Source organism: Seriola dumerili, unplaced genomic scaffold, assembly GCF_002260705.1.
Source record: "Seriola dumerili isolate Sdu_G_001 unplaced genomic scaffold, Sdu_1.0 BDQW01000078.1, whole genome shotgun sequence".
In the NCBI taxonomy this organism is placed as follows: Eukaryota; Metazoa; Chordata; class Actinopteri; order Carangiformes; family Carangidae; genus Seriola; species Seriola dumerili.
In genome coordinates this window covers 170,060-195,206 of record NW_019174333.1, presented here as the reverse complement: position 1 = coordinate 195,206, position 25,147 = coordinate 170,060, and the positions used below count along the sequence as shown (strand labels likewise).

General features: G+C 38.7%; 2 protein-coding genes across 4 annotated transcripts; both read right to left on the bottom strand.

The window, feature by feature from the left end:
• Nucleotides 1-246: 246 nt before the first annotated feature.
• Nucleotides 247-18,205, bottom strand: lypla2 (lysophospholipase II). Of its 3 annotated transcripts, XM_022744107.1 has the most exons (11): nucleotides 18,180-18,196; nucleotides 16,214-16,293; nucleotides 11,961-12,053; nucleotides 9,432-9,463; nucleotides 7,953-8,018; nucleotides 7,571-7,618; nucleotides 7,349-7,419; nucleotides 5,150-5,223; nucleotides 4,929-5,030; nucleotides 4,603-4,773; nucleotides 247-2,736 (listed from the first exon to the last, which is right to left on the bottom strand). In XM_022744107.1, the coding sequence occupies exons 3-11, from the start codon at nucleotides 12,036-12,038 to the stop codon at nucleotides 2,686-2,688; spliced, it is 693 nt and encodes a 230-aa protein (XP_022599828.1). In that variant the 5' UTR covers nucleotides 12,039-12,053; nucleotides 16,214-16,293; nucleotides 18,180-18,196; the 3' UTR covers nucleotides 247-2,685. The 3 variants fall into 3 exon arrangements, with proteins under 3 accessions (XP_022599828.1, XP_022599830.1, XP_022599829.1); XM_022744109.1 differs by lacking the exon at nucleotides 16,214-16,293 and having other exon boundaries at nucleotides 18,180-18,205; XM_022744108.1 differs by lacking the exon at nucleotides 18,180-18,196 and having other exon boundaries at nucleotides 16,214-16,302.
• A 761-nt stretch (nucleotides 18,206-18,966) lies between these two features.
• On the bottom strand, nucleotides 18,967-23,968 carry pithd1 (PITH domain containing 1). Its single transcript, XM_022744137.1, has 6 exons — nucleotides 23,654-23,968; nucleotides 22,117-22,160; nucleotides 21,585-21,662; nucleotides 21,168-21,272; nucleotides 20,702-20,810; nucleotides 18,967-20,022 (listed from the first exon to the last, which is right to left on the bottom strand). Exons 1-6 carry the CDS (start codon nucleotides 23,849-23,851, stop codon nucleotides 19,921-19,923), a joined length of 636 nt encoding a protein of 211 aa, XP_022599858.1. The 5' UTR covers nucleotides 23,852-23,968; the 3' UTR covers nucleotides 18,967-19,920.
• Nucleotides 23,969-25,147: the final 1,179 nt, after the last annotated feature.

The following is a 25,147-nucleotide window of genomic DNA, read 5'->3' as shown; positions in this document are numbered from 1 at the left end:
TGTTTTTGATGTAAAACTTAAATTTTGAAATAGGATTTATATAACAGTGACTTGTTTGTATCTCTGTCAGTTCAGTTAAAGGATTGATCAGACTTTTTTCCGTTAGAGGGCACTTGTGTTTGTTGAATTGTAAATTTCATACACAGGTTTATGTTTTATTCTCCTTCATTTTCCTTCTTTCACCAACTTAATCCGTTGTCTGATATATATCCAGCTACAGAAAATGAAAGATGCTCAACTCAGATGGATGTTTTTTTGTCATTTATTTCTCATACAGGTGTTTTGGAAACAAAATAAGTGGAGAGACCATCAGTCTCGCCTCAACATGTTTACTTAATGCTCATCATTATAAACAGACACAAAAAAGGATGAGATGACAACAGTGACAAAACACAACAAACATAAGTCCAATAAAGAAAAAAAAAAAAACACACATGTAAAAAGTTTAACCGATGATACAACCCAGGAGAAAACACACCAGACAGTGCGACGCCGTCACACACAGGGACATTCTTGGAATAATGGGAAAAAAAAACCGTGAAGGTGTCAAAGAGGAGGAAAATAAAAAGAACACAGGGCTGCATCAGAGATTTAAGTGACGGGAAAATATGAAAGGACTCGAGGAGTTAAAAGAGACATTCATTGATTTATCAACAGCAATCAAAACGATGTCTTTCATCCTTTTTCACCGTTTTTTTTTTTTTGTTTTGTTTTAAAAATCAGGTTTGAGAACAGCAAAGTAGAACAGGTAATCATGAGGAGAGCAAAATTAACATTCACAAAGGAAAACGCAGAACACCTGATAATATATTTTTAAGCACACATGACTCCTCAGAGTTACACTCCTATGTGAAAGGATCACAAGTTGTTTATGATTAACTTTTTTTTTTTTTTAATTTGTAAAATCACCCTTCAGTTATGTTGGTACTGCTTCTTGCCAAAGCCCTCCCAGTGTATAGCCATTTTCTTTAAAGAAGTGAACTATAATAGTGTTGGGTTTTAACTTTAAATCTGACCTTTTATGTTCTATTAGTGGGTTACAGTAAGTTGCCAAAGGAGGGAGCTGGTGAGGGAATATTTTCTTACATTTTCTTGGAAATAAATGGTCTGTGCTTGTTTTAAACTCTATTTACGACCTGCTTTGGTGTCATGGAAGTAGCAGGTTTCTCCACCAGAGTTTAAAACAACCAAAACTCCTGACAATGAACTGGGAGTAGTGGGGAGGAGGCTGTTTCATGGGGTGGAAAGGGTAAAACTTGAATGTGGAAATGTTTAAAGAGGAAGTGTCGGTGGGAGGAACAGTGAAACGACTCTTGGTGTCTGTGCGGGTCTGCAACCGTGTGATGCATCGTTTCATGCAACTCATAATGGTCAGTCAACCCATGGAAATCAACAGAGGTACTTTAACATCAGGAATCACATAACCAAAGCAGGAAGAGACGTCTACCATGCAGGTGTGGAAGTTTAGAAAAAAAAAAAAAAAACAGCACAGGGTGGCAAATGCATCAAGTGATTAGTTTTCTTTTATTTCAACTGGATTTTCTTCACACAGTTCAAGATATTTTATCACACTCATTAAAAAAAGTTTTGTGAGGCCCCTGAGGATGTTGACACTTCAGTAAAAGGGGCCTCGTAGTTGAGCAATCAAGATTCAAGACCCAGACAGGCTGCAGCGCACTGTCACTGGGTGGTAGGCGGCGGAATGAAACGGATGCGTTGGTGGTAAACCAGCTGCTCCAGCTTTTAAAACCAGCACTCACTGCACCTGAGTGGGACTCAGATCTGGAGTGAAGCTGCTGCCAGGTGAAATTTACTCGCCTGATGCTGCAAAAATGAGGAGGGGGATAGGAAATAGCATGGGGTACGGTTGAAAACATAAACTGTGGGAGCTCTAGCGTGGTTAGTGGCCCAACAACAGCAGTGGACAAAGCTGTAAATTATCCAGCATTTTACTGTCATTAACCTCTGTCACTGTCCTTTCACTCACTGCAGCACCTCCTCTATGCTGTGCAGTTATAAAGCAAGCCTATAAGAAAACAGTATTTCCTGAATGAGAGGTCACTCCCATCTTTTCCATATAGAAATGAATGGAAAGCAAAATCTGGTCTGACTGCGCCTTCCTTCAGCTAGGTGTTAACCCACTTATCCGATTTTGTCTTAATTTGTTTTCTCCACTAAATGTCTCAAAGTGATGCAAGAGGGAAAGGCGTGGCAGAGGAAGCGATGGAGGATGTGACAGCTGAGGTTAAGATGAAGCAAAATGAGGTAAAAGTGGAGAAAGACTGAGGCTCAGGTGGAGGCGACAGACAGGTTGTTTAAACAAAACCAAAGGGAATGTTTTGTGTGAATCAGTGTTTCTCCCTCCGAAGGCTAAGACTTGTGAGTGCGACCACTTGGTTATGTTGTTATCAAATCAGTGTGTTGGATTGGACTGCATGAGAAGCACATGTTTTGTTTAGCAATGTGGATCAAATCAGTGTTATAAGGTGTGTGTGTGTGTGTGTGTGTGTGTGTGTGTGTGTGTGTGTGTGTGTGTGTGTGTGTGTGTGTGTATGTGTGTTCATGCGTGTTATCTTGTGGGTGTGTGTGGAAGAGGGGGTGTTCATGGCTGTTTCCTGTGGGAGAATGGCAGATCAGGGGTGAGAGGTCAGTGTCTCAGGGGGTCACAGTGGGGATGGGGTGAGGTCAGATTCGGGGCAAATGCTTCCCGATAAATTCCTTTACAGCCGCCATCTCCTGCAAGAGAGAGAAGTAGATGTTGGTACAATGAACAAATCTAACTCATATAAAACAAGACTATGTCAAAACCTAGTGCACGGCTGGACCGCGTGTGAGGATGTAGCTAAAAACTGTTGTAGACCCGCTGTAAAAAAAACAAAAAAAACCTGACATCGCATCAATTTCTTTCAGCCTAGTGTTGCCTGGTTCAGCCCTTTATCTATTCTCTTCTCCCCTCCTCTCTGTGCTCACTTACACAGTGTTGTAATACAGCTGAATTCCCAAAGCTCTTCTCATTTAATTGTTTTTCTGTTTCTGTTGTTGAACAAGAGGCTTCTCTCCCACCTGCCTGTGTGTGTCATCCCGTCTATCTCGCTCTCTGTTTAGACACTCAGATTTGTTAATTTATTATTTGAAGGTGTCAGTACGTTGTACCCCTGCTGGCGACTTTCTTCTATGGAAACTAGCTGAGGTCGGTCAAAAAAAAGTTGCTAGATTTGTCACTCTATCCTTTTTATTCCTCTGCGCCGCCGACAGCCAGAGCTAGAGGCATTTTGTTTTCTGGTTGTCCATCCCAACCTCGTGGACACAATACCTCAGTAATGCCTTGATGGAAGAAAAAACAAATTTGGCACAAACATCCACTAGGACTCAGGGATGAACTGATCAGATTTTGATGGTCATAGGTCAAGGTCACGATGACCTCACGCAACACTTTTTAGCCATAACTCAAGAATTCACACAGCAATTATTTCAAAATTTCACACAAACGGTTCATATATTATAGGACTCTGGATAAACAGGGATGTAATCTGAAACTAGTCTGAGTGGCCGAGGCAAACACCCATGAGGCGGTAATTCTAGTTTGAAAAAAAAATCTCTAAATCCTCACTGTTGAACCTACGTTAAACCCCATACCACACAAAGTCAATTATGTAGGTGGACTTCAGAAAAATAAGCCCAGAGAATATAGAGTGGCAAAGTAGGAAAAATTATTTTGGCCGTCCAGATTTCTGGAAGTAACTCTCCTGCTGAATTCGGTACAACAGATGAGCAACTGCAACAAAAAATATCTTTTTTTTTTTTTTTTAATTTTGATACAAGTCCTGCAAACATTAAAAAAACGTGGTGAGAGAAATCATCCGAGACTCTCATGGTGCATTTTCGTAAGAAATAATTGAATTAATCAGTAACCAGCTGCAGCTCCAAAACTATGGAACCTGCTGCCACCCGACATCAGATGTGCTCCTTCTATCTCCATTTTTTAAATCTAAGACATATTTATATTCACTGGCCTTTTAGCTCACTACCCTCCTAGTCCATTGTCATGTTCATATTGATCACTTGCCTTTTGCTGTCCACGTGTTTGTTATTATACTTATATGTCTCTAATGTATTGTATATGTATTTGCTGCACTTATTTATTTGAATTGCTCTTTGTACAGCACTTCGGTCAGCTCAAGCTGTGTTTAAATGTGCTATAGAAATAAAGTTGACTTCATTTGACTTGAATTGAAATTAAAACTAGCGGCAACAATAGAAGTCTTAACCCTAACCCTAGTATTGTTTAATTAGCCTGACATGAAAACATTATTGTGGATACTTGTCGTTTTTCCACATGTGAACAATGTTGTGTTCACTAATGCCACTGTGAGGATATCCTTGAAAGAAAACTTTGAAATGGGAATTTACAGTGAATGAAAAATTATACTTCTGGCACCATCTTTTCCCACTTTGGCAGCTCTACATGGTCGAGTCTACCAGCATTAGTGAAAACATTTAAACCTACCTACAGCAACGTTTCAGAGCTTCTCTAAATCACAGTGGATGTAAATATATTCAGCAGGATAAATCCACACGTGCAGAACAATGGTGGGCCAGTACCTGAGGACAGGAGCTGTGAACGAGCCCTGGGTAGGTTTTCAAGGTGACGTTGTCAGGGTTAACTATGACTTTGAGTTTTTCTGACGTCATGGCACCAAACTGCACGGGGATCATGTGGTCCATCTCACCGTGGCACTGCAAGATCGGGAGGTTCTTGTTGCCGCTCGACGCCTGCGGGACAGACGCGACAGAGAAAATGGTTTTTTGTTTTGGTTTTGCGTTGGTCAATCTGCAGTGTGTGGAAATATTTGAATACATAAAAATGAAAGCAGCACATCATGAACCATGACCCATGAAACTTGTCTCCAGTAAAACTGTCACTGTACCAATGGGAAACTCTTGTGAAGTGGTAGCCAGCAACTGAGGGCGACAACACCAGCCAACTGATGCTGGCAGGTCAAGGCGGTATACAAGGACAAGGCCCCACCCTGAGGATGAATGGAGGAAACAAACGTAGAGAAACAGGAAACAAACTTTATCACAAACATTGTGTCTGTAAATATGACTCTTACAGAATATAAAACAAAGCTAAGATGTAAAACCATACCTGAGAGAAGCCACCGAGCATTATACGGTTTGGGGGGATCCCATTTTTGGCCTCATGTTCGATTAAGGCCTTGACTGAAACAAAGCAAGAAAGACTGTGTTAATCTTATATATGTCTTTATTTAAACTCGAAGATCACTGGGGGCCACTGAGCCCTCATTTACAATGATGTCAAGTAGATAAAAATACCAGTTGAAAAAAGGACATTAATTAAAACAAATGTATAAATACAATTAATGGATAATGCAATGACAAGAATCAATTAAGACAGGTACAAACAGAAGTGAAAAGATCAGAGATTAAGAATCTAAAATGATCAAGAGGAACCAACAAATTCATTTTAAAGTGTTTTGTAGTGAGTTCAGGTGGATGTTGCAACGACGCCAAAAGCAGATCTTCCAAGCTCAGTATGAACTCCAGGGACATGGAGCGTGAGCCAGTCTTTAGTCCTGGTCTGATGTGGTCCAGTGGACAAGACTAACATGGATGTAAGATATGAAGGCAGTTTTTTTTATAAGAGCTTTGTAAATAAAAAAATCCATACGCAAATCACACCTCTCAGAGAGAGAGAGAGAGGATCATCCAACCCTCAATACAGGATGCAGTGATGAGTGTCATAAGCATCAGCAGTTATGAACCTGAGAGCAGAGTGGTCGACGGCATCAAGGGGCTTTACAGTGTCAGTTGGAGCATGTCTGTACAAGATGTCAGCATCATCTAAAACTGATTAAAAAGTTGCCTCAATAAGAGTTTTTCTACAGTGAAGCAGGATTTATTCCTAAAGAACAAAGCCAATCTTTTGCCTTCATTTTCTCGCCAGATTTGAGACATGATTTTTTAAAAGGATAACTTCTCATCAATCCAGATTCCAAGATATTTGTATAGCATAACTCTTTCAATAATCAACGGAGAGACGACACATTATTCACAGATGTTAAGGTACAGTAGCTTGGTGCTAACTTTGCTCAGCGGACAGTCGATATGAGCTATGGTAGTTTTTCTGGGTTGGTATGAGTAGATCAAACAAGAATCTGTTTTATCTTATCTCCCTGTCACTTTTAGGACTGAATTTAAATTTTACTGACCACTGGGTGGTGTCTGAGGCCTTCATTACATCTCTAAAGTAAAGGCTAAAAAATAAAAAGCCTGGGTGCGCATGAAATTTTATTTGCTCTGGTCACTTGACTTATATTCAGCATACTGACTGATGTTACAGAGTCTGGTCTTGTGAGGTTGTTACCAGACCGTCTTGTTTGCTTGTATGTTTGTTTTTTGTTAACAAAACATATGAAATGACAATTTGTAACCCATCTGTATGGTAGATGAATAAGTCAATAAAAGGAAAAAAAGAAGAAAAAAAAAGAAATGAATAAGTTCATAAGAAGCCGTTAGATGCAGTCCATCACTCTGCTCTCAGATTTATTAGTGGAGACACCTACAGCAGCCATCGTTGCACTGTGTATCCATGTAATCTCTTAAATCATAATGTTCCTGAATGTAACTGTTTTTATTAGGAACTGATTTTTGTATTCTGATTTTTTGCTTGTTTTCTTTCTGCTTTGTAATCTTGGCATCATTGAAATGAGGGTCACCCCTCAACGTATCTCTGAGAAAAAATAAAATAAAGGTTGCTGATGATGATGATGATGATGATGATGTGTCAACTGTCCAAAGACAAAAGTGTTTACACAGTAGCTGTTCCAAAAAGCTACACTCGAAGGGCTAATAGTAGAGAGCTGTGATACGTGATAAGAGTTTAAAAGTTCCCAAGGAACCTTTGGAGAGTATAGCCACACACACCCACACACATGCAGCAAAGGGCCGCAGGTCGGCCTCAAACCCATGGCCGCTGCGGTTAGGACTATGTCTATGTGGCACACGCTCTACCAGGTGAGCCACCAAGGCGCCCCTGCATATTGATATTTGATGACTTATTCATCTGATTTGTTTTGGAGATCAGTTTGAGTGTTTAGATACGATATGTGAATAAATGTAACCAGTAATATAAGACACGAGGAGCTCTTAGCCCCTTTGATTTTGTCAAAGTAGCTCTCAGACATCTCAGCTAGATTAAGACAGAGTATTACGGCAGCTATTACATGCTGATATCTTCCAATCACATTATCAAGCTGATATATTCGCATATTTCTGACATTATGAGCCCATAGCAATGTCACTTATTCAAAAACATTAAACTCACTGTTTTCTGCTGCCTTCTTGATTCCAGATTCATCCTCTGGGAAGTCGGGGCTGAGACCCATGAGGTCAAACCTGCGCACATGCAGAGGCGAGCGATTAAGGCAATCAACACATACAATCGTTATATTGTCAATGGCCATATGGGAGCCTACTGTGCTTTCTGGTGAAACAATGGCATCTAGTGTTGAGCTAAAAGGCCACTTCTTTCATCACGCCAACTCACCATGCAGGCATCGTCATCTTCATGTTGAGAGTGACGGGGATTTTGGGCCTGCAAGGGGATAAAATGGAGGGAGAGAAAAGAAAGCATGACAATCAGTGTAGGAGATCACCAGCAGCCGAGAGCCAAACCGTTGGTGATTGATGTATTCACCCGACCAGGAAGAGTGCTGGATAAACTATTTGTTTAATGTCGCTCTCTCACTGTGGTGGCCAAACTTGAGTTTGGAAAAAAAAATGTATAAACTATATATTTGTTAACATGTTAGTTTTGTAATTTACTTCACACAAAGAGAAAGATGTTAGTTTGCCTTCCTCCCTGCTGACAAATGACAGTCTTGAAGGCACAAAACATGACAGGAAGCAGTGGAAATGAAAAGACTTACGCGTGGGGACAGATAAACTTGACGTAAGGCAGCCGGATCGCCGTCAAAGTGTCAGCCCACCCATGCCTGACAGAAAACAGAGAGAAAGCGGCTCTTTGTTTCTCATCCAGTTGCAGCAGAATGATGTATTTACAGAACATCCCACCCAAAAATACAGAATTACAATTGAATACAGTGTGTCGCTTGTAAATGAAAATCACTTTAACACCGAGGAAATGCAATTCTGAAATGTTTTCTCTTAAAGTATAATTACACACTTGAGAAAAATGTTTTATCTCCATTATAGAGATTCACTGACACAATAAAACATCTGATTAAGTGAATCAATAGGCTTCAAGTGCTGATTTGAGAACTTTTTAAACCAGACATTTATATTTTGTTAGGGAAAATATTTATCTTTCAAAGCTGCTGATGTGGATTCCTTGAATATCAACCAATTTAGAATACCTATCAAATGTCACTTTATTCTGTAAGGATATACTGTAAAAAATAAATGATGATGTTAAAAAAACATTCAGAAAAATGGGGAAAATGTATTTACTGAGTCACAAAAAAAATGTAATGCATGATCTTTGTTTGAAGCCTTTGTTTTGTTTTGGTTTCTTATTTATTTATTTATTTAATTATGTGTCTGTGTTCATTATTTGGTTTGTTTAGTGTAACCTAGAGTGTTAGCTTATATATGAATGTGGGCATTAATTAAAGTATACACTTAGCCACGTCATGTGTCTTATTTCTTATTGAAATCAAAGAAGCCAAGTGTAAATACGACCAGGCTGTAGCCACAATTTAAAAAAAAATAAAAAATCCTGGTTAGGGTTGTGTCTGTGAGTGAAGATATTTTGTTTGTATTGTTGTTAATGTGTGTTGCTTCGATGCAATCACAATGTTTTGAAAAATCAATAAACATATTTTTAAAAAAGATAAATATTTACACATTTTTCTACGAATTCTTTTTCTTGATAAAGAGAAAATAATAAATAAATGTCTGAACAGACATAAAAATTGTATTATTTCTGTATTGTTTGTGTCTTATTGACATTTATCTGTTATTTTTTGGTTTAATGTGTATGTTTTTTTGGAAAGCGCTAAATAAATAAAGACAGATTATCATTATCATCATCGCTGTTATTTGTAACCAGTTTTCTGTACTTTCTCTGTACTTTTCCATACTTGATGCCACACACACTTTGATCAAATCAGAACAAAGTACTGAAGTTCCATGGCCAGCACACGTCATGAAAAATTGTAATATCTTTAGTGCGAAATTTGTTTTCCAGTGCAGAGTATAAGTACAAAGAAAAAGAATATATCGATGCACATCTACACTGATATTGTTCAAATATACGTTAAAATAACGGCAATAAATTGATATAGAAAACAGAAAAAAAAGGCTTATTGACGTCTTTGACTGGAGGCTGAATGTACTGATGTTCAACATGAATTCAGACAAGATTAAAACAGTAAATAATCACTCACCCTGAGTCTCCCAACCCATGAAGGAAGATCACCTGTAACAGATAAAAACCCTGGTTAGGAATTTAAATTATCACACACCCACATTAATATTTCTTAACACCTCCCTTCAAATTCCGATACAAAGACATTTAGATATTTCTGATGGTGACCGATCACACCGGACATGAGCTGCTTAAGAAGGAGAAACCTACAGTATGTTAAATCCCATCTTCCAACTACTGAAAAAAATACAATAAAATCACAGAAATCCTGTTTGAACTTTGAGCCAATTGAATCACATTGTACCGGCCAGTGTGTACACAATGTGCTACTGGTAAGTGTGCGCACTTGTTCCAGAACAGAGAAAAACAGGTGCCAGTTTCCCGTTCTTGCCAAGATAAGCTCTCACTGCCAGTTTCCACACACGCTCCTCCCTGCAGAGACGCCATGAAAGGGAATAACAACAATGTAGAAAGCTGGCATTTCACTGCTTTTTGGCTGTAAATCAGAGGTCCGTCTGTCTCTCTCTCTGCAGAGATCAAAACTATTTTCTTCCATGTACAGCTTGAGATGAGGTTCAGAGCTGGAACCAGTGGCTGTCAGCTTTGATACTGCTGTTTAACAGATCCATGCAGTGCACCTGAACGCAGCTCCATAAAAGACTTGTTTAATTTTTACATTCGCATCCAGCTGACCTTCCACACAATGTGCCTGACTACTTGTTACGCTTCTGCTACAGGTGCAGCTTCGCATATGATTTGTTTATTGAGCCTTGTGCATGGTAGACATCACAATCACAAAATAATCATAAGGATTTTCTCTTTTATCAAATTGTCTGAAAATTTGCATTGTATAGAGGAAGTTGGTGCATGCTTCTTTTAACTAACTACTTACTTACTTTTACTACTACATACTAACTACTTACTTTTTTTGCAATTCTATACTTTTTATTATGCTCAGGTACTTTTTCTTTTATCTGGTTTTACTTTTGTCTTCTAAAACATTTTGTAACTTTGTTAAAGCTAAATAAATAAATAATTATCATAAGTTATCATTATTATTAGTAGTAGAAGTATTTAAAGGTCCAATCTGTCATCTGTCAAACAATTATTTTGTTTATTAACTGATAATAATCAAACAGGAAATACTCTAACAGCCATGTTTACAGACATTACTGGAAATGATAATAAATACATTTATATTTTAAGACTTAAAACTTAAATTTAACTGCTGTTTAACATAACTAGACATTCAGAGCAACAATAAAAAAAGCACGCGGCTGTATTGGTGGAGGCTAATTGTTTCAGGTGAGATGATCAAAAACAATCCAGGAAGTCCAAGTTTAAGAAACAGATCCATGAATTTGATGTTGCCAAAAATCTGCAGGGGTTTATAATACTCTAAGACACTAGGAAATTATGACGCAACAATCAGCAGGTAAACAGAGCTGTTTTCAGACTGAACATAGTCTTAGTTCATTAAAACCTCCGTCTATCAGTTTGAGTCATACAGCGGGTTTCAATGTTTGTGGTGGGGCAAGATAAATCATGACCCTTTAACTGCACGGTGACAGTCAAGGCTGGGCATCCGCTGAAATTTTTTATATGCATGCAAATAACATAACGACTTATCAAGAGGTCTCACGTGGATGAATATTTTTTCAACAAAAGAAGCCGAAGTTGCTAAATGGTAAATGTCGACTAAACACAGCAGCTGAATAAAATAAAGTGATTTAAATTACAAAAAGATTAGTAATCTGAGCAGAGTTTTGTTGCCATTTTATAAGGTGAACTGCTTAAATAACCCATCACAAAGACACAACTAAAATGTCTGTATAGTTAGGTTATATCTGTAGGGTTTTTTTTTTTTACCATACAAACACTCATTTTGTGATTAAAAAAAGTGAAAAGCAATACAATTTCATTACATCTATGAGCTGTGGGCATTTTTGTGTCAGACCTTCCTCTTAAATATGTCAATTAGAGAAACTATTGTGTTAAAAGGAAAATAAAGGGATATTACAACTGAGATACACTCTCAATAAACATACCAGGTCCGGCTGATGAGAATAGATGTAACACTTTATTTTACAGGTCTATTATTACCTCACATTTCCTTACAGAAGGAAAACCAACTCTACGCATCAGGTCTGGTTTCCTCCATCTGATGGTTTTCCTTTCTCCCATATCCACACAGGATCTCTGGAGCTCAGCCAGAGTGACCATCAGGTTCTTGGTCGCCTCTCTTAACAAGGTCCTTCTAGTGAAATTAGCATGCTAACTAGCTAGCTCAGGCCTGGTAGGCATGTCTCGTCACTTTCTGATACCGAGTCACTGCAGCGTCCAGTCCGCTGCTCAGAGGACATATTATAAACAGCTGTTAATGCTAACGCTGACTACGTAGCAATAGCAAAATTTACAAACGGCTCCTTTAAAGTATCCCTGAACTTCCCCACCTGTCCTCACCTGCTCTGTGATGATAACAGGCTCTGAATATGAGAATCAGTAATGTTAAAGATTAAAAAAATTAAACGTGTCAGGTTTCACTCACCGCCGCGGTCTCCTTCTCCGTCCCGGACACCGTCACGGCCTCGGCGAGCAGCGGCACAGACATGTTGTTGCCACACATACACTGTAAGAGATGCTGAAGTCAGAGAGAACAGAGGGATCAGAGGTCAGCTGACTGCAGATCGCACAGTGTGACACAAGATAAAACGCTGTCATGTGCAGCAGCGGCCAAACAAAGAGCTTTATTTAAATCTCATACATTTTCTAGCTTTTTTCTTTTAAATTTTCCTTTTTGTTGCCACATGATCTCCAGATTTCCTTAATGTGAAACATCATACTACTCACATGGCACAAATAACAGTAAATACATTTGTATCATTTATTCCTATGGTTGTAGAGAGACTAGCAGAAACGTTCTGGAGCATTTATACACAACTACATATCAGTTTACACAAATAATCAGTATACTGCTGATGAATCAGCCCTGGGCTCTGGACTCACTGGATAACATCATATTAAATTAAGGAAGACTTGCTTTCTCTGGTCTCCAGCTCTACGGATAAGTGAACTGTGCAAGCTCAACAAAGCAGAAAAGAGCATCATCTACACACGGGATGGTAGGGGGGATAATTAATAATAATAATGATAATAATAATAATGATAATAAAATAATAAATCATATTTTTGTTCCCTACTTTTACAGGGATTTTTGTTTCAGTTGGATTTACTCGCTGTTGTCTGACAGAGTCCAGATGAGAGATGACTTTATAAAAATGTTTGAGCTGAGTTCAGTCTGAGTTCAAGCATCACTGGGATTTTTATGCCCCAGGTTTTGCCTCTCAGGCTACATACAGGCTTTGTCTCATTGTCACATTGGTGGACGCTGTTGTAGTCGATCAGAGCTAAAAACTTTCTGTGCATGTGTTTAATAAATTTAACATAATTTTTATTCCTAGTAAATATTCGCCTAAAGGGAGACAAGGATCTCTACCAGAGTGCTTGCTGTGTACAGTGACTGTAAGTAGTGTTTGTGCATTAATAATAATAATGTTTTTGTTTGAACAACATTAGGATATTTTCATTATTGATTAATATGATGATTAAGTCTATAAAAGTCTAATGTCAAAAGATACAAAAAAATGCAATTTACAACTTCTCCAAGCCTCAATGATGCTTTCAGTTTGCTTATTTTTTCCAACCAGCAGTGAAAAACATTAAGTTATTTAATTTACTGTCACATATGACAAAGAAGAACATCAAATCCTAACATCTGAGAAGTTGAAACTAGAACATTTTTGGCATTTTGTGTGAAAAAGGACTAAAATAATTAACTGTTAATCAAAAGACCAGTGACAGGATCGAACCAGCCCATAATGTTCTAACTACACCCGTCTTCGAACACACACACACACACACACACACACACACACACACACACACACACACACACACACACACACACACACACACAAAACCAGCTGTCTTGGCTGGTAAATAGTTGCTGATTAGAGTGAGTCTGAGTGAGGCTTTTGGTAGATATATGGTGGATTTAAGCAGACACGGGAAAACTAGCTTTTACTAATTCATTTAGAATGAATTAGTGTCTAATTTGTACTAAGTCACAGTTTGTCCACCAGATAGCAAAAAATCAATATCAGGATTTTCATTTTTGTTTTGTGTTTATGTAAAAAAAAAAAAAAAGATTTAATGTCATCACATTCAGAATCTCCAAAATCCGGTATTGTTCAGGGTTTATGCTGATTAATTTGACCTATCAACTAACCACTGCAGGTTTAAATACCACTATCAGATTGGCCGAGTCCGTAAATCTTCTTAAAACATACTTTTGTCGGAGAGCTTTTCCTGGTTTTACTTTCCCTTGAATTGTTTTATTTCTCTTAAAATGACTCCGTATTGGTTTTTATACACCTGATTGTTATAATTGTTTTATCAGTTTTTCTTCTTTGAAATCTATTGATTTTATTGATTCAATTTTTTGCTGTCATTGTCAAGCACTTTATAATGTAGTTTTGGAAAAGTGCAGTATAAATAAAGATTATTATTATCATTATTATTACTATGGAAAGAATGATATTGTTATTTGCTAGTATGATATCAAGTATAAATGCTGGAAACAGCAGGCTTCCTTTCAAAGCACAATAATCTCTTGTTCTTGGGTAAAGAAATGCTCTTTAAATCCAAACTTGATTGGTCACAAAACTCACCAGGATGTATTCAAATTCTGAAACCAGCATAATTTATTCAAAGCAAGGGACTTACAGACACATGTGATGCAGTGTCGTGTACAGTGGCACCTTTCGTGTAGTTACATGTTGTTTTGGAGTCAGCGATGACAATGAGCAGCTCTGTCTGACAGTTACAACTCCAGCTTGTTTCAGTGCAGCTGTTCAACCCGCAAAAAGGAACAACAAAGCTCAACATACTTATACAGACGAGCACATAATGAACCTGCTGCTGAATCTACAGCAGCGGTCATGAGGTATGTGTTTGTGCAGGTTTCTGTAGTCAGCAAGTGAGGGGACTCATTAACTAAATGAAACACACCCCCGCCCGCTCTGTAAATCAACTGTAAGACAGTGAGTCAGCCATCGAACACAAGCATGAGATCAGTTTGTTGTTTTACAGTAAAGCCGGGCGGTAAAAGCCTTTGCTCATTAATGGTCTTTAACTTCCTGATGATGTGAGAAAGGACAAGACAAGGCAGGATGGGCGGGTCAGACGTTGCGCTGCCTGATTGGTAAAGAGACGATGAGGAGACAGGGGAAATGTCTGAAACATAAAGGTTAATGTGTAAACCTTGAACGGGATTAAGCTCCAAGGGTGTTAAAATTCCACCACTGCCGTTATTTTTGGCACATGACTAATTCCCATTTGAAGGTCACATTCACCCCAAAAATGCATGGAAGTGGACGGTAAATGTGTCATTTAAGAGTGGACAAAAGGCATCCTGCATCCTGACCCTTGATGAATGAGTAATAGCTGAATAATAACTGGGCAGGAAAAAGGATTGGGAAACAGTCTCTTTCAGTGCAGGACAAAGTTTTAGAATTAATATTTTAAACATCAAACTGTATTAGAAAGAAACTTCCACATGTATATTCTTGTACATTTACTCAAGCACTGTTTTATGCTACTTTATACTTGTACTCCACTACATTTCACTGACAGCTGTTATTTTGTTACAAAATATTTGATAAACCTGTAAAATACAATGCATTGTTAATTATTAAACCAGTCAGCCCCAACTTTTTGGCTGCTCATAAAAAAAAAATCAGTGTCTAGTTTTGTAGTCTTATCACATTTCAGACGTTTATGAGCTGTTATCAGTTCCAGCAAACAGACATTTCCCCTCTGTACTCAGTTTGCTTCATTGATATAACAGTTTAAGGATCAAATTAGGGCTGAAATGATTAGGTGATTAATCAACAGAAAATTAATTGGCACATATTTTGAAAACCAATTAATAATTAACCATTTTTCAAGCATAGATTGTGAAAAAATGAGAAACATTCTTTAGCTGCAGGCTCTCACATGTGAGGATTTGCTGCTTTTCTTTGTCTTCTGAGTTTTGGACAGTTGGTCGGACAAAATGACATCTAAACACATCACCTTGGTTTCTGGAAAGCTTCAATGGGTGTTTTTTTCCATTATTTTTACAATTATTTGAATGATTAAACAAAAAAAAAAGTAGTTTGTCAGGTAATTAAAGGCAGGACTTATATTTGCGATGGAATATTTTGAAAATGTGATATTGATATTTTAAATTGAAGGATGTGAATATTTCTTCCACCCCTGAATGTTTTCTACCAAACATTTCGAGCTGAGAACAATCCCTCAGTATGAATCTCTTTTAGCAAATGACATGAACAAAATGTGCATCACAAGATGTGCACTCGTCACCAAAATTTTAATTCACCATGAAAACCTGTCTTTTGAACAGATGCAATGTAGCTGCACTCTGGCATCTCAGAGGGAACAGACACAGCCTGACAGATACCGTGACTGAAAGCAGACAGAGAAGAAGTGAAACAAAGAAACAGATAACAAGAGAAGATAGAGATGGAGGAGTGCAGGGACACTGAACAATCTGTTCAACCAAGTAGGACAAGCTCTCTAAAAGTGGTAGCATATGCAAAGAGGCAATTTATTACTTTTATAGCCTGTTTTTTTCCACCTGTTCTTGTTGAGGAGATTCATAATGACCTGAAACCCAGAGTACCAGCATAAAACACTGTGTGGGGTTTTCAGAGCACGCTGTAAGAAACAATGGCTCACTCTCTCTGCTTCTGGAAGAGGCCGGTGGTTAAAAATAGTGTCACGCTGCGTACAAGCATCCAGTCCAATTCAGGTCCGGTCTAAAAAAAACAAGTGAAAACAAGGCTTGTTCAAGCATACCAACTGGATTTCATTTATTTCTTGATGCAGTTCCTTTCTGCTTACATCTTCTGGCTGTGCCCTCCTTAAAACACCTAACAGATGCAGTTGCAACCTGCATTCACATTTCCTTGGTTTTTAATGGCTCTCCAGCAGAGACAAACTGCGGATGGAAATGTATGAACTATAGTTTCAGATTTGGGGCATTGAGTTATATTAAGGCTGATGTCAAAAGCTGTGACTAATGATTATTTACACCTCTGTGATTTCCTTTAAATCTCTACTAAAAACTCAATTTTAAAAACACACATTTTTGCTTTAAATAACCTTTCTCCGTACTGTCTCTTTTGATTAATTTCGGTCGTCTTTACAAAACCATTCCTCCTCTTGGTTTGTCCTAATCATTTCTTTCATTTTATAGTTTTGACGTGCAGCAAAGACACTTTGCTGAACAGGGTATATAATAGAGTAAATTAACAAATCCTCATATTTGAGAAGTTACAACTGGCAAACATTTTTGTATTTTTACTTGAGAGATAACAGAGAACACTGGGAGAACATTTTGTGGGAGTACAAAGACATACAATTCCTAAAAGACACATGAAGTAAATCTAGGAGCTATGCCCGGTTGATATAAACATTGATACTAGAGCTGCAATGATTATTAACCATTTTTAAGAAGAAAATCCAAACAGAATATCTTTAGATTTTGGTTGATGTTTGGGTTAAACAAGCAATTTGAATATATCACCTTGGGCTGTGGGAAATTATAGCCAATATTTTTCAATATTTTTTGACACTTCATTCAACTACAAATCCATTTATCGATAATGTAAGTAAAATACTGCCAGATGATAGTGGGTATCTTCTTGCATTTTGGTTATTGTAATATCTAGATTTAGGTTTTTGGAAAATCTAAGTCAACAGCAATGTCCTAGTGTTGCTTTTAGGTGACACGAACCAAGAAGGGAAAGGAAAAATGAAAGCTGTGTTGCAGACAACTTAAAGCACATCACGAGGCTCCATCCTGCATGACTCCAATTACATTTAAGTCAAAAACAGAGGCGTGCTGCAGCCCCTATGTGTGGACGTCAAACGGCTGGAAACACAGACACAAACAGCAGGCTGCTGCACTCCAAGAGCTCTCTGCTCTGCGGCTACGGATAGCTGGCAAACAACAGGATAATATGCGGCACTGAGTGACAGGCACCCCCCCACACCTCCTCCACCACCTCCACCACCACCACCACCCTCCACTAGCAGCAGCAGCTAACTGTGCTCTGCGCCTGCTGATTCTCGGCTAGTTAGCGCATGTAGAAACACACTGCAGTCAAAAGCGGGTGTTGCTAACATGTCAAATGAGGGAGCGGGTGGTGGAGGTGTCGAAGGGGAAAGAGACAATGAATGGTTAGCTCTGTTATGCGCCCCATCATCATGATCATGATGATGATGATCATCATCGTAGTGATGGCATTCAGCAGTGCAAAGCCTCTGCTGCCCCCAAAAAACACAGACTGACTGCCTCCCGACCTTCGCAGTCCGGTTTAATCCCGGTTTAGCCACACGCGCGCGCGCGCGCGCACATACAGAGAGACACACACACACACACACACACACAACAACGGGCTAGTATTGGTAGAGCTGCTGCTAGCTAACGTCGCTCACACACTAATCGTATTGTCTGCCGGTGTCTCTCTTCGCCTGCCTCAAGCTACCGTTACGATTCAAATTCGGACCTGAAACACTGGTCCTTTTTAGAAAATACCTTAAACACCAAAAGGCCTCGGTACGGTTCAGTTTGGGTCGTGCTAAAGTAGTTAAAAATTAGACCCTTGGCCCGCTAGCTGACACAAATTCATACACTCACCGCTTGCTGTCCCAGTTCACGACGGAACGGAACTTCCGCTACTGGCCGCACACCAGCAGGGGGCGGGGACAGAACGTGCAGACGTCATTGCTAAGCAACCCGATAAGAACGCCCCGCTCTGATCGCGACTTTGATTTTTTTTTTTTTTTTTTTACTCACAACAGGTAAAATCAATATATAATCAATATACAGTGGTAAAAGTGATTCTGTGTATTTATTCAAGTACTCTGATTTAACTTGCTGCATTACAGTTAAATTCCAACATATTTCAGAGGGGAAAATTATACTTTATATTAGTTGCTTGTTTGGAAACAATTGAGGATTTGCATACAGCAGTGGGGTATAAACGTGGATTTATTAAGAGAGAAAATTACAAATTACAATCAATCTTCAGCTTTCCATGCAAATCTTTTTTTGGGGGCCCTCACTATGATCAGACCATGGTTCCCCTCACTATTACGCCCCTGCTTAAAAGTGATCCAATATGATAATACAACACTGACATGGGCCAGTTTGCATGTTTAGAACTTTTACTTTTGATACTTTAAGATCATTTTTGTTGATAATACTTATGCACATTTGCATTTTAATGCCGCACTCTGACTTGTAATGGAGCAGTTGCTACTACTACTACAAGACATTTCAGGACAATTGTCATGCAGAGAGCAGCTCAAGAAGGACAAATAGAGCATTTTTGGACTGTGAGAACCCCCAAGTAGCAAAATTAAACTTCTGGCCCAACATATGCCTGGATCCTCGGAACGAGTCTGGCCCATATACTTCCACATCTGGGCAGATTCTGGCTGTTACGCTCTTAGATTGAGTCACAGCTGCAAGATTTTCTGTGTGTGTGCCAGAATTGGCCCAGATGTGGAATTAGCAGCTGAAAATCATGCTGTACATGGGCCACACTGGGGCCGTAAAACCAGGCATATACTGAGCCAGAAGAAAACAAGCATGTGATCCCAGTATGGGCTGGATTTATTTTGCTATCTGGGCCCATCTCAGTTACTGCTCAGACAGGTAAACAGTCACAAAATAATCCACTAGGTGGCAGAAAATATCCAACAATGGTTAATGGACAATGTGTTGGTTTTACAAAAGGCAAATAATGTAGTTGTGTAGACATTATATGAATTTTTGCCATCTAAAAAGGTGCTCATGTATCCAGAGTGGCTGCTGACTCTAGATAGGAGTGTTTTTTCTGCAGATGTTTGAAACTATTGAAGTTTGTTTACATGTTTTATACCTAAAAATCATTATGTGGAGCCGATTATGGATCCAGAGTGTAAACATGACAACAAAAGTCATTTAATGAATCAAACACTACCATTGTTTGGTTTAATTTCCAGCCTTCACTGTTTTATTTAAGAGCAGCTGTCACTTTATTGAAGTGATGAATGTCTTGATGAATCAGAGTATACAGATTAAACTGACAACAAACAGACTTTATCTGAGTGTCAAATGTTTCATGCATTTATTATTAAGCTTTTTGCCCACACTAAGCCTTCACTCTTTATTGCCAGAGAAAACAGAGCGACAACTTGGCACTCTCAGACACATCTGAAGCCCTCTGGTCTTCAGACTTCAGTGCTCTGTCCCGGTCGAGCTTGACCAACCTGCCAGTACGCAGCGTTGAACTCATCTTTGACTTTTTGACTCGTGTCAATGACAGTCAGCAGACGCCACTGAAACCTCTCCTCGTCTTCCCTCTCTTCCTCCTCATGACTCTCCGAAGCTTTCAGGAAATGAAGTTGGTTTGCGGGATGATGCTCTCCACTTTGTGATCTGCAGGGTTTGCCGCCGCCTCATAGTTACAGATCGTCACTTCATGTCTGTGAGCCTTGAAAAGTACAAAGAGAAAAGTACAAAATCCATTAAAGAAACAGAACAACAGAGCTGAAGAGGGGAAAACAACAAGTTAAACATCAGTCCTGCACTAGAAAAAAAGATCATTACATTTAGAGACCAACTGATACATTGGCATGGCTGATATTATTGGCTGGTTTTAGCTAAATGTTGGAACAAGAAATTACAGTATAAAAATACCAAATAAATGTTTGTGGTCATTTAGAAACAGTATTACATTTTGTAATATAGTTCATCTATCAGAGAGCAATGACAGGTTTTTCAACTGTAAAACATGTAACAGTTACTTTATTTATCAATGAATCAGAATCTGCTGCCCTCAGAACAAAAGATGAGGCAAAATAATATCTCGGTTTATTAGGTAGAGAGGTGTTGATTCAATTGTATGGTCATGTTGGCGGCTGCAGTTGAATTGATTTGTGTCCCTGCATCCTACAAATTCCATTTAGATACAGCCAAACTGCAACAGCAAACATGTTTTAAAAAGGAGACGTAACCACTGTCTGGATTACAAATGCAGACAGTCACATCACAGACATGAATTTGCATCCAGAGTCCTGTCTGTGGTTTATGCAACAAAAATTGCCCAACAGAAAATTTTTGCCCCAGGAGCATTCAGGAGGTGAAACTGGTCATGGACACTTCAGACTGACCTCTGAGTATTCGCCCCTCAGACCGATGTAGTAGACCCTTGTGCTCTCTGCTCCAAAGTTCTTTGAGATGTGGATGGAGAGATGCTGAACATTGGAAAACCGAGCGATCCTGGAAATCATGACACAACAATTAATTTGAGGCAGAGGCTTGAGGAATGTGTGACGGTGTCTGAGAAATATAAAAAGGTACTGATGGAAACCAGCATGGAGCAGCGGTATGGAGGTAAAAATGAGTGAAGAGAAACACAAACAGGGATGACATGTCAAGACGAAAGCTGTGAAAATGATCACAGTGCTTACATTACATTACTTTATCAGTTCTCAATCTCTTCCTGTGGTAAATCTAAAAGCCTTCATATGTGACTGACAGGAACATCTGTTACATGAAGCTAAATTGTGCAACATCTGTGCGATTAAAAATGATGATTAAGTAAGACAGTGTATTAAACACTATTGCTGGTCTCACTTTGTTGGGTACTCCAGCTCAGCAACAGGGTCTCTGTTGAGTCTGAAGGCTTGTTCAGGTTCTCTGCCGGTGGCGTCGAAGGACATCTGAGGGATGTTTTTGTACCTAGGATGAAAAATTAGTTTTGATTTATGCTTATGTTGTTTGGTTTTATTTATGGATAACCATTTAAGTCTTGAGATAATCAGGTAATATAAGGAACACAGCATAAGAAATATATAACATTTTTTATATTTATAGTTTTTTTTTTTTGGAAAAGGTCCTATCTTACTGGAACTTAAAATCAGTAAAACACTCCTTACTATAATGTACACAATTAATTTATCAAACCAAGACTATTGGGCATCCTGGGACCAAGGAGTTTACCCTGTGTTACCTCCCTGACCCCTGAGCAGACAAGCTGAGACAGACACTCACAGTCGAACCTCAGCTGGATGAGAGTCGTCGTCTTCTCCAGAAATGATGATGCCTTTCAGCTTCACGCTGCCTGTAAAACTAAATGAGATGCAACATAGTTCCTTCGTTACAATCTTAGACCAAAGAAAAAAAAAAAAAAATGAAGGAAAAGATGCTATCAGGACTAAAAACAGGACACTGTGAGAGTGAAAGACAAGAGGAAGGCAGACGCTGCCATGAAGGATGAACAGTGACTTGTGAAAATGAAATCAGTCAGTTTGGTCTGAAATTACAAAACGTGTAGGTGATCATCACAGTATCATTGGTGCAAAGCTTCATTAACATCTTACTGTATATACTAACAGATTTTATAATAATAAAGCACTGGTCCTGCAAATGGGTTGTGTGTGTTAGTCTATAAATATACTTTAAGTCTGTGTGTACAGACAGTAAAGCATAAAATAGTCAGTGTTCATGCAGGAGAAAAACATTCAAGCTGATGACAAAACGGATGATGATGACGATGATGATGATATAGAATTTTAGAACTTACGGGATGTTGAACAGCAACTCTTCATCTGCATCGCTCTCGACAAACTAAGAGAAGAAAAAGCGAATCCTTTCTGAGTAATTTAAGATTCACAGCAACAATAAAACGAACACTAAAGTGCACATTACACATTATCAGACTGGGATACTGGTTTGACTGTTTTTGGGCCAAACTGGTCCCAGTATGAGCAATCACAACTGGACATTGTGGAAAAATCATTATCTAAAAGTTAGAATTCTTCACTTATATGACCATGCCATGGATTCTGTGAATTACGCTGCAGACTACAAATTGCGCCCTGTTTTTTAGCCTATATTTGTTTAAATTTTGGGAAATTAAGTTAGCCGAATTAGCAATTAGCAGTTCCTTTTTAAAGTGTATCAGTGGTTGTACAGACAGATATTACTGTATTACTTAAATACTTAAGAAAACGTGATAATTCTCAGGCAGGTTCTGCAGTTATAGGGAGTGTCTTTTTCCTATGAGCGGATCAATGAACGGTGTGCTTTAAATAGACATCGGAAATAATGACACTCTTAAAGTGTGAGTCATGCTAAATCTTAAAAACTTTTCACACAAACTGCGGCAGTTAATTACCTACTTTAATTGCCTTAATTAGCTGCCCACCACTGACACCACTGCCCCTCAAGAGAACCTCTGCAATATAACCTGACTTTTTGTGGATGCGAACTGCGCCAATGGTACAAAGGTGGGTCAAATTATAACAACCACCCCAAATAAACTGGCAAAACTGGACCAGAATGGTGTGTATATTCTAAGCAGACTCGTGTGGAGTCATAGGAGTGCCATAAAAAGAATAAATCTGTAAAAGAATAAGAAAATACATAAGGAAATAGAAACAGAGATAAATAAAGGAATAAAGAGGTAAATTTAAAAATGCGGAAATATAAAGAGAATTATGTAAAAGAGTAAGGAAATGCTTTTATCTTTTACTTTTCCCTTATTGCTTTTGCTATTCCTTGACAGGCCAAGCTGTCAACCAAATGGCTTTGGGCAAGAAAAACAAAAAGCAAAAGCAATAGGTAAAAGCAAAAGCAATAGCTAAAAGCAAAAGCAATAAGTTAAAGCATAGGCAACAGGTAAGAGCAAAAGTAATAGGTAAAAGCAAAAGCAATGGGGAGAAGCAAAGGCAAAAGATAAAAGCCTGTTTCTTATTATTTTATATATTTCTCTTTATATTTCTACATGTTTAACTTACTTATTCATTCCTTTATTTATTGCTTTTTAAATTTCGACATTTATTTTCTTATTCTTTCATAGATATATTCTTTTTTATGGTACTACTATGACTCCATAGACTCAAGCTGGAACCTCACTGATGTGAAACTTTGTTTTGCAAAGTGCGTAGACCCACAGAGAGGCTCTGAGCAGCCAGCGGCTCCTCACAGAAGCCCCACAGACCTGCACTCTCACCGGGCACACACACAAGCAGCACCCGCAGCATTTCGGTCAGTCGTTTTATCATCTGGGCGCACGTGCAGAGTAACTGACCGGGGGTCAGGCTCTGTGTGACCGATACCTTGTCCCGCTCGTTTCGCCGATCCCATGGTTTGAACACCAGCTTTCCATCTCCGTCCCTGCTCTCGTTCAGACACTGCAGCTTCTCCAGGTCGATCCGGCGGTACAGTCCGTACTCTAGGCCCCTCTCCGCGGGCTCGTGTTCCCCCTCGCAACCGCAGCCGTGCCCGTGACCATGACCATGACCGTGTCCGGACATCGTGGAGCTAAAAACGCTGCTTTCCGTTACAGAGGGCCTGGGGAAGTGACGCTAGAGACCACCGCTCCCCTGGCTGTTTATATATAGTGAGATGAGATCAGCAAGTTTCACTTCGCAGCATCAAGCGAACTGGAGTCTGCGTCAAGCTAACAGAAGTCACACTGTTCTTCCGGTTCGGATTTCAAATTAAGATAAATTGTTTATACAATGGTAATATGAAGGACAAAGGGCTGAATGTTCCATTATGAGCAGACAGCAAAATCATATAACCGACTCAGCCCTGGTTGCCTGGGTTCAAAGAAAGACTTTGTGATGGAATAAAATGAAATTTACCTGCACCAAACTGTTAATATGAAAAAAACAGGATAAAATAACATTTCATAACAACGAGGAGAGTTTAAACATTCATATCATGAGTATATTACCTATCCTGGCTGTATTTATTCATATGAATTTAAGGGATTTTGAGATTTAGACAGACCGCACAGGCGAAGACATTTTTTTTCTTTCATTTCTACAGGGGTAAAATTTGTTTCACTGCTGTATTTTAATTGTTGAGGTTTCCATTACGCATTGAGCACTCTTTTACTTGTAACTAATACACAGAACCTGTGAATTATATATACCATATACTGGCTGTTTGAATATTTTCTATAATAAAAGATTAAAAAAAAAAAAATTTGTATCTGTCAATGGTCCCTTTCAAACTTCTTCCAGAATTTTAAGCTGTATCCCATCATGTATATGTAAGGGTTTTTGAAGGAATGCATAGATCACAGAGTGCATAGATAGAAAAATACAGAGAAGCCAGCCTCCCTTAGGTAAAAGATTTAAATTAGTGCAAAGCAGAACATATTTTATTTTGAAGGTGTAGGAATCACTGGCGTGTTCCTCTGAGGTTTTGTGGTCACTTATCTGCGTGACGAACAAAACACTAAACATGTGATGTGCTCTCTGATTGGCTCCCATCTCTTACCACTATGCGTCAAAACTGTCGCAAACCTAAGTACCACTTACGGTACGGTATCGACAAAACCTCAAAACCATAATTAAGTAATGCCACATTAAATCCTGCAACAAACACAGTTACTATGTTCAAAAGTAAAATTAGCCTTATTATTATGACTCCTGTCAGAGTGTTAAATTATTGATTCAGTAATGTGTAACTTGGATTTTAATGTTGATGATGGAGATTATGATTTTTTCTTTGTTTCAGTCTCAGTATTCAGGATTTTATATTATTTTATACATGAATAAAATGAAATAAAAATATATATAATTTTATTCATATATATA